Here is an 8,299-nt window from a genome sequence, read left to right as displayed (position 1 = left end):
CCAGAGAATGAATATGTGTGTGTGTGTGTGTGTGTGTGCATATAAACATATGCACACACATCTGTATGTATGTATATAATACATAATATATACATACATACTCTAGTGCACATAGTCAAACACATGCATAAATTGCCCTGTGTCAAAAATATTGCATAAGCTTATACAAGGTTCAAATGCAATTTTTTTTTTCCTATAGCTAGCTAGGTAGAGGAACTTGTGAAAGAGATACTCAATATATATTTATATACACTGGATCCACAAATCCACCTGTCCTCGGGACCAGGTGCCCTGGTCAGCTATAGAGTCATGCCCATGAATAGGTTAATTCCTAAGGTGCAATTATGTGAGGTGTTCAGGCGCTGCGTTCCCTGCTCACCTTCCTGGCTTTGCAGAGGTCTGTGCCCCCGCTTGGAAGAACAGGGATGGGGTGGGCCGGAGAGCCAGAAGTTTTGGTTCCCCGTGCCAAACAGTCTTTTTTTTTTCTCCTGATTGAGGGCTTTTGTCCTCCAATGGGGGAAAAACAAACCCTAGTTCAATGCCACTCCGGGGCTATTAATACTCTAAATATGAATACTGTGTAGGCTACTAAGAAAATAGGTTATCTCCTGTGTTTTAAATATTGAGATTCATGCAAGAAACACCCATGCAGCTCTATTGCATCACTGGTAATTTCACTGTGGTGTCAGTGCCGCTGGCACAGGACTAGGAAAGCAGATGTCTGCAAACTCCAGTGTAACGAAGAAATCAGACGTGTTTTGTGACCCTGAAGCCTGCAAAAATGGTGCGATCTGAAACGGAGAGGTCCCTTGGTTTGCTAGCTTCTCCCCATAGGCCTAAGAGCAAATGTGAAACTTGACAGCTCACATTGGGTCATACTAACCGCCCCTCCCCTTGGGGTTCCCTCACATCTACACTGCAGAGAAAAACCAAATGCAGCATTTTCCGTTATGAAACACAAGCCTCCAGAGCATCTTCTTGGCAACTGCAACTTACAAACCCCTGCCCATGACACAGAAAGTGATTCCAATACAAAGGCCCATGTGTTCTTTTCGATGCAAAAATGGGGATGACCTTTTGCATAATTACCAGTGCTTTAAAGCTAAGCCACCACCATGGTTTTCTTCTGTGAAGGGGGAGGTGGACTCTTATGGGATGATGGGGTTGGGGGCCTGGAGGCTGGGACGGGCTTGGGGTGGGGGTGGGGTGCAACTGCCAGGTGCTGTGTGCATCTAATTTGGAAGGGAAGGTGGCACTGATGTGGTGGGTTACGTATTTGATACGAGGTGGTGCCAATGTGTCCTTCTGAAATTCTGGCTTCACAGGTGACTCCCCTGTTTGGAACCCCCTAAGCCGGTGATGAAGATTTGCATGAAAGCCATGGACAGATACTCGGTGTTCTAAATCAAAAATCAAAAGATCAAAACGTCATTTGCACGACTATTGCTTTCCATGCAGAACCAGATACACACTGTAGAACACACTGACTACAATGCAGGCTATTATGCAATATCCGCATTAGTTCCGTGGAGCTGCGAGTATGGTACTAGGTTTCAATCAGACATCAGTTAACATTTTGGTGATATTCACATAGTTTGTATTAGCCAAAGTGCAGTTGGCCGTTTTCAAGTTTTCCTCTCTAAAGTCCTCGTTACTGTTGTTAACCCCCTCCTGGATCTCCATGTAATCGGACTTACTAATGGTAGAGGCACTTCTACTTTTCTTTAGGTCAGGGGAGGATGGGATCTTTGGACAGCTCGTCACTTGCAGGTACTGGGCCTGCTCCTCTCCCTCTGTTTCCCGGTGGTAGAAGTAGTTGAAGTTGGACACTATGACGGGGACCGGTAAGGCAATGGTTAAGACACCTGCAATCGCGCACAGGGAACCCACGATCTTTCCCCCGATGGTAGTTGGAACCATGTCTCCATAGCCTACAGTTGTCATGGAGACGACTGCCCACCAGAAGGCATCCGGGATGCTAGGGAACTGGGACTCCCGCTCATCGGCCTCTGCGAAATAGACAGCACTAGAGAAAAGGATGACCCCGATGAAGAGGAAGAAGATCAGGAGGCCCAATTCTCGCATGCTGGCTTTGAGGGTCTGACCTAGAATCTGGAGACCTTTGGAGTGTCTAGACAACTTGAAAATCCTAAAGACTCTTACCAACCGGATGACACGGAGGATGGCCAGCGACATGGCCTGCTGGCCCTGCTGGGCATCCTCTGGCTTCTCAGCCAGCTCTGTCCCCAGGGTGATGAAGTAGGGGATGATGGCCACAATGTCGATAATGTTCATGATGTTGGTGAAGAAGCCAGCTTTGCTGGGACAGGCAAAGAACCTCACCAAGAACTCAAAGGAGAACCAGATGATGCAGAGGGTCTCCACGATGAAGAAAGGGTCAGTGAAGGAAGTCGACTGCTGGTACCCGATGGTGCTGTTGGAATAGGTGTGGAAGGTCACCCCGCTGCCATGCATGTCCTCGTTCTCATCCCGGAATATGGGCAGTGTTTCCAGGCAGAAGCTGACGATCGAGATCAGGATCACCATGACAGACACAATAGCTATAATCCTGGCAGGCCCTGAGCTCTCCGGGTATTCAAAGAGGAGCCACACCTGCCTCTGAAACTCATTTTCGGGCAGAGGACGCTCCTCCTCTTTGATGTAGCCTTCGTCTTCCCGAAACATCTCCATCGCTTCCTCTCCCAGCTCGTAAAACCGAATCTCCTCAGAGAATATATCTAACGGCACGTTCACAGGTCGCCTCAGCCGGCCCCCAGACTGGTAATAGTACAAGATGGCATCAAAGCTGGGGCGGTTCCGATCGAAAAAGTACTCGTTTCGGAGGGGGTCAAAGTATCGCATCCGCTTCTTTGGGTCCCCTAAGAGGGTCTCTGGAAACTGGGCTAAGGTCTTCAGCTGGGTCTCGAACCGCAGTCCCGAGATGTTGATCACCACCCTCTCACAGCACTCGTGGTCTGCCTCTGGGTCATAGGTGTCCTGTGGGTGCCCAGGGAGGGCAGCAGCCTCGTCCGCTGGCTCTCCGGTGGCCACTGTCATAATTGGGGCTGAGAGAAGGGCGTCACACTATGCCTTCCAGCTGCCTGGCGGCAGGGAGCTCAGGGTGCTGCCTATGGTCCCCGGAAAGGCAGAAGCATCGGCCTGGGTTCCTGCGGGAGAGCCCCGAGGGCTCTCTGAGAGCCGGAGAGAGAGACAGCCTTGCTTGGCTGAAAGACAGAGGCAGTTAAGGACATGAGACTACTGAGCACCAGCAGCCTGACCTCAGTTGCCACTCCTGGTCGCCTATATCTCAGCCAAGAGTTCAGAAATATCGCCACCACCAAGCAGAACTTACTTTTACCTTACAACCTGGCTGGGAAATCGGAGGAAAGCAGGTGGCAATCTCTCAAGAAAGCTCCGGATTGCCCTGCACTGGAGGAAGGTGGCTGGTACAGGCCCCCTCTGCACGGTACAGGCTTCATGGGGCACAACCCCCATAGCAGAGGCTGGAAGGGAGCCCTCTCCCAGGCACTGAACCCGTCTTGCAGATACCTGCACTCTGGGAGCTATCCACAGTGGTGCATCTTGGGCCTGGGTCTCCCTCATCGCCCCCACTCCAATGACTACACATGGCTGTTATTAAATAATAGATTGATTTACCTGGCAAGGCAGGAACCCGAAGCTCTCTTCCTCGCAGAGCTGATCAGATACTGTGGGAATCCTAGATACACAAATAGGCAGCCCGGCTGCCCATCACGCCTTCTCACTTGAGCGAGAAATAATGGTGAGTCATTCTGGGCAGGAGAGCAGGCTCCAGGTCCTGGAGGTGAGCTCCAGAACTGGGCTGGCCTGGAGGGGCAGTGGAGGGCCTGGCCAGGGGCCACACAGGACTCCAGGGCAGCCGAACTTGGGTCTGGAGCCTTTGGAAGGAAGGAGGCAAGATGCAAAGTTCAGCAAAAGCCGGAGTCCTCCTGGCTGTCCTCAGGAGGTGTGACGCTGCCTGGAAAAAACAGCAGAAAGGTGGAACCGGGGCTCTGGGGTAGCTGGTGCCAAGTATTAGGAGGGCTCTGGCGGCTTTGCCTTCCATGCCCGCCTTCCATGCTGGTGTCACACCTGAGAGCTACCCCACAGCCTCCCAGCCTCCTTGGGGCCGGCTTCCATCAGCTGGGAGCCTTTCCTCCCAGGGAAGAAGCCTTCAGGCTCGGCTGGGCCTGCCTCCTCTAGGGGCCTCCCGGGGCAGAGCCACAGATCTCCCTTGGTCCTCAGCAGCCAGCAGGGCGGACTCTGGGCAAAGCCCTCCAGCCCCTAGGTCAGAACACAGCATCTCCCAAGGGGAAGAATTCCTCCACTGCAGCCTGACCATAAGCTCTGACCTCGGCAGGGTCCTGGAGGAGACAGAACCCCTCCCCCTCCCTTCCCCAACACGCACTCCTTCAAAGCCCATCTAGGGAGATTCCTCACACGGAAAGGTCGATTCTACAAAAGCTGGCTGGCTTGGTTCCAGGACTTACTCTCCCTCGGGGATCCCTAGGCTGTAGGCTTCCCTCTGAGCAGGGTGGCATTTGATCTGGGCAGGCGCTCGACCACCGATTTCTCCCCAAGAGAAAATCCCTCACATCTCAGCAGGGAGCGCAGACCGAACGCTCGCCCAGACCTGCTGCGAGGCGGCTTGGCAGCCGCGAGAGGGAGAGCCCGGAGGAAGCCGGCTTCCGGGCTGGCCCCCTGCCGGCCCAATCCCGCCGGCCCCAGGGCGGGGAGAGGTCTGAGCCCTCTCCCCAGCGCCCCGACTCCGGCCGGGATTCCGCCAGGCGCGCTCCGCGCTCGGTTCCGCGCCTGCGGACCCGACCCACCAGCTAGCGGCCGCGGGGAGCGCCGCCTTAACCCCTTCCTGCCCGGCCCCTGCGGGCCCGAGCGCAGCCCGGCTCTCTCGCCCCTGGGGGTCCATCTCCACCTGAAAACAAGGGAGCCCGAACTCTGGGGGTGGGGTGGGGAGTAGGGTGCTGCCCCAGATCTCCTCTTCCTCCTAAGCGCGGGGGCTCCGCCGCAGCGCACGGCCCCGGGAAAGCGGCGCAGCCTTGCCCCGCCGCAAAGCCGTTTTGATTTGGAGCCGGAGAGGGGAATGCAGGCCGGAGCCCCGAGTGGTTCGGGTTCTACCAACCAGCGCTATAGAACAGACCCGGTTCCGCTGTCGGCCGCACTTCCCATCACCCGCCCGCGCCGTGCGCAGCCCAAGGGTCCCGAGCCCATCGCGTGCCCTCTCCTTCCTCAAGGCGCCAGCCCCCCACCGCCCCTCGCCCGGGCCGGACTCAGCCGGAGGCTGCCGCGCTGCAGGCTGCGCCGCCGGGTGCCCCGCAGCCCCTCTGCGCGCCACAGCCCGGGCAGGGGAAGCGGCACGCGCAGCCCAACGCCCCGACAGCGATTTACCCTTCCCGCTGGGCACCCGGGGCCTCCATGTTCCTGGGTGACCGCGAGCGCCGTGGAGCGGCGGCTGCGGGGTGCGGGGTGCGGGCGGCGGTGGGGTGCGGGCGGCCAGCCGGGAGCCGGCTCTGCAGTCCCGCGGGCGGCGCGTACAGAGCGCCCGGCCGCCGCCCGCAGCCGCACCGCGCCGCACCGCGCCACGCAGCGCCGCACCTGGCCCGGCTGCGAACTCGAATTAAAGGAGCCGGAGGGGGCCAGAGCCGAGCAGGTGGCCGCTGAGTTGGCCGCCACCCCCAACCCCTCCGCCCCGGCCTCGGCCCCCCACCCTGCGAGGAAAACACCCAGGCTTTGGCAGAACCCAGCTTACGAACCAGAACCTCGTGGAGAGCTGGGCTGGGTGCCGCCGGGGCCGGGGAACCGGGGACATAAGTTGAGGGGCGGTCGGGAGAGACTCCTGCCGACAGAATGAAGTCGGCCAGGAGAAAACAATCGATAGCAGTTATCCCAGGTCCGAGGAGGGATCCAGCCCCGCGGGAGATGTGTTGCTATTATTACGATGCTGCCAGACAGAATCTGCAGACCCCCTCTCGCGCCGGCTCGCCCCCTCCTCCAGCTCTGCCTCCCCACCTCCCTCTTACCCCGCCAGAGCTTTGGCTTCGCAAGGGAATGCAGCAGGTATGGGCCGCAGTGTGGCTGAAACTCGCTGGGTTGGTTTCCTGCCAAGGAGCCCCAGGAGCGGGCAGAACTGCAGAGCAGGCCCCGCAGGCGCCCTCCCCTTCAGGGTAGGGCAGGGAAGGCTCTGGGCCGTGGTGCTGCCGGAGGGAAAGGCCGGCCACTCGCAAAAAGGGTCTCCTCACAGACCTTAACAGAGCCGCTGGCCCACGGAGCTCTGAAAATGGGAGTGCAGCTCCCGGCGCCCTGGCACCCTGGGGTGTGGGCAGAGGAGGACGGTCTTTGATTTTTGGAAGTAAGAGTACAGAAGCCCAGCCTACCCAATGCTCAGATGGTGGATGTGAGAGGGTCCAGGGTGCTCTTGGGAAGCACTTGACCACATCACAGCCCCATGCCCCTGGGAGTTCTGGCCTCTGGGTCTCTGTCAGAATCATGATTCCAACAGTGATTCCTTGAGCCTAGATTGGAGCAGACCTGGAACCTTAGATACAAAGGGGTTCCAGTCCCAGGGAGGCTCCTGCTGGGCCCTCCTTGCTGAGAACCTTCCCTAGGGCTGTAGCTTGTGATGGAAGTTCTGACAGCTTCCTGCCTTTTGTCAGGGTGGTCTACAAGGTATGGTTTAAGACTGGGGGCCTACCCAGAGCTGCAGGGCATGGTCTGGGAGGGAAGTGACCTTAGTGAGCTCTGGGGATGACACATGACTATAAAGCAGGACTAGTTTGGCCGAGGGCTTCTAGAACTCTGGCCATCACTGTCCCAGCCTGAACGTGACCTGGGTGTTTTGAAGCCAGCCAGGCCGGGTCCTAACTCCACGTCGGGTAGCTGGTGAATCATTCAGCTCTCTGGACTTCGGTGCTCTCCTCTGCAAAATGAGGATACCTCACCAGCTGTTGTGAGGGTTAAGTTGCTTATGTAAAGAGTTTTGCCCCCAACAGACACTCCACGAATGACTGTTTCTCCACTCTCTGCTTCTCTGTGAAACTCACCATTAACTCCCAGCCTGTGGCTTGGCTTGTGGTTATTTGTCTAAGTTCCTGCTCCCCAGCTTTTGCTGGCCCATCTCTGCCTCCCAGTGTGCCCCACTCCTCACTTCCTCTGAGATTTCAGCCACTCCCACCTCCTTCAGCAAACTGTCCACTGGTCCCCGCTCCCCAGTCCTTCTGGCTGTCTCCCCTGACCAGTCCTGCCAGGCTCTGATTCTCCTTCTGGCTCCAAGCGGTCCTCATGTCAATTTCAATTGACGCACATCCACACGCAACACACATCCATTTGACCACCTGTATATATTTTCTTTGCCTTTGTTCAAACAAAGGCCTTGGACAGAAAGGCTCTTGAGGGAGAATTAATAATTGTGCTAATTGGTAACATGTGCCCGCCATGTGGCAGACACTGTGCTAAGCACCTCTCGCTCCGCGGGAGGCTTAGTCCTCACAGCTTCGTGAGCTAGTGTCTCCACCGGTGCCATTTCCGGGGGAAGAACACCGAGGCAGAGAGAGGTGTCCCTGCCCGGCGCCCCTAAGGGGTGGCTCTGGGACTTGAATCAGGTGTCTGTGACTCTAGAGCAGACGTCCTTAGCCCCCATGCCGCGCTGCTCAGGTACTGGGAGCAGCCCCAGAATTTCACTTCCCTCTTTGGGATCTTCCTCTGAACCCTGTCCCATCTGATTGGGCTCAGGGGTACGTCATCCTATTTCCCCCTTTTTAAAGCCTTATCTAGGTGTGAACGACAACCAAAAAGAAATAAAGAAGGGAAGAAAGAAAAAGAAACATCATAATACCAGTTGTGCCAGGGAGCATGGGTTGTGGCTCCTGCCCCAGGCGGTCTCTCTGGGTTTGGTGGGGCTGCAGGAGAACAAGAACGTGGACGCACTTCCTCCCTCTGACACTTGCTAGCTGTACAAACTTGAGCACATTATTTCAACTGCTCTGAGCCTCAGTTTCTCATTCAGTGGGCAGGACAGCAGAACGGCTCACATGGTGGGCAGGATGCACTGAGGTGTAGGGGACAGCCAGCTGGCTTAACCTAGCTGCTCGATCACTGTTCGCTCTCTTCCCAGCCCCACAGAGGCCCCCATTTCTTTTCTGGGCCACAAAAGGACAGTGGGAGTGCCCCTTGATCCCTCCCTGGGGCCGGCCAGACCCCAAGGAGCACTCCTTTATCCTCAGTCGCGTTTCCTGCTTGGGGGCCATGCCTTGTCTTCAGCAGAGGGAAA

General features: G+C 56.7%; 1 protein-coding gene across 2 annotated transcripts; it reads right to left on the bottom strand.

Moving 5' to 3' along the window:
- Positions 1–1,441: 1,441 nt before the first annotated feature.
- KCNA2 (potassium voltage-gated channel subfamily A member 2) lies at positions 1,442–5,506 on the bottom strand. Of its 2 annotated transcripts, none has more exons than XM_039251077.1 (3): positions 5,422–5,506; positions 3,658–3,997; positions 1,442–3,224 (listed from the first exon to the last, which is right to left on the bottom strand). In XM_039251077.1, the coding sequence occupies exon 3, from the start codon at positions 3,055–3,057 to the stop codon at positions 1,558–1,560; it is 1,500 nt and encodes a 499-aa protein (XP_039107008.1). In that variant the 5' UTR covers positions 3,058–3,224; positions 3,658–3,997; positions 5,422–5,506; the 3' UTR covers positions 1,442–1,557. The 2 variants fall into 2 exon arrangements, with proteins under 2 accessions (XP_039107008.1, XP_039107009.1); XM_039251078.1 differs by lacking the exon at positions 5,422–5,506 and adding an exon at positions 4,509–4,570.
- Positions 5,507–8,299: the final 2,793 nt, after the last annotated feature.

This window comes from Hyaena hyaena, unplaced genomic scaffold (genome assembly GCF_003009895.1).
Source record: "Hyaena hyaena isolate Hyena2069 unplaced genomic scaffold, ASM300989v1 scaffold_390, whole genome shotgun sequence".
Taxonomy (NCBI): domain Eukaryota; kingdom Metazoa; phylum Chordata; class Mammalia; order Carnivora; family Hyaenidae; genus Hyaena; species Hyaena hyaena.
The sequence above is the reverse complement of the archived record's forward strand: the minus strand, read 5'-3'. Positions and strand labels throughout refer to the sequence as shown.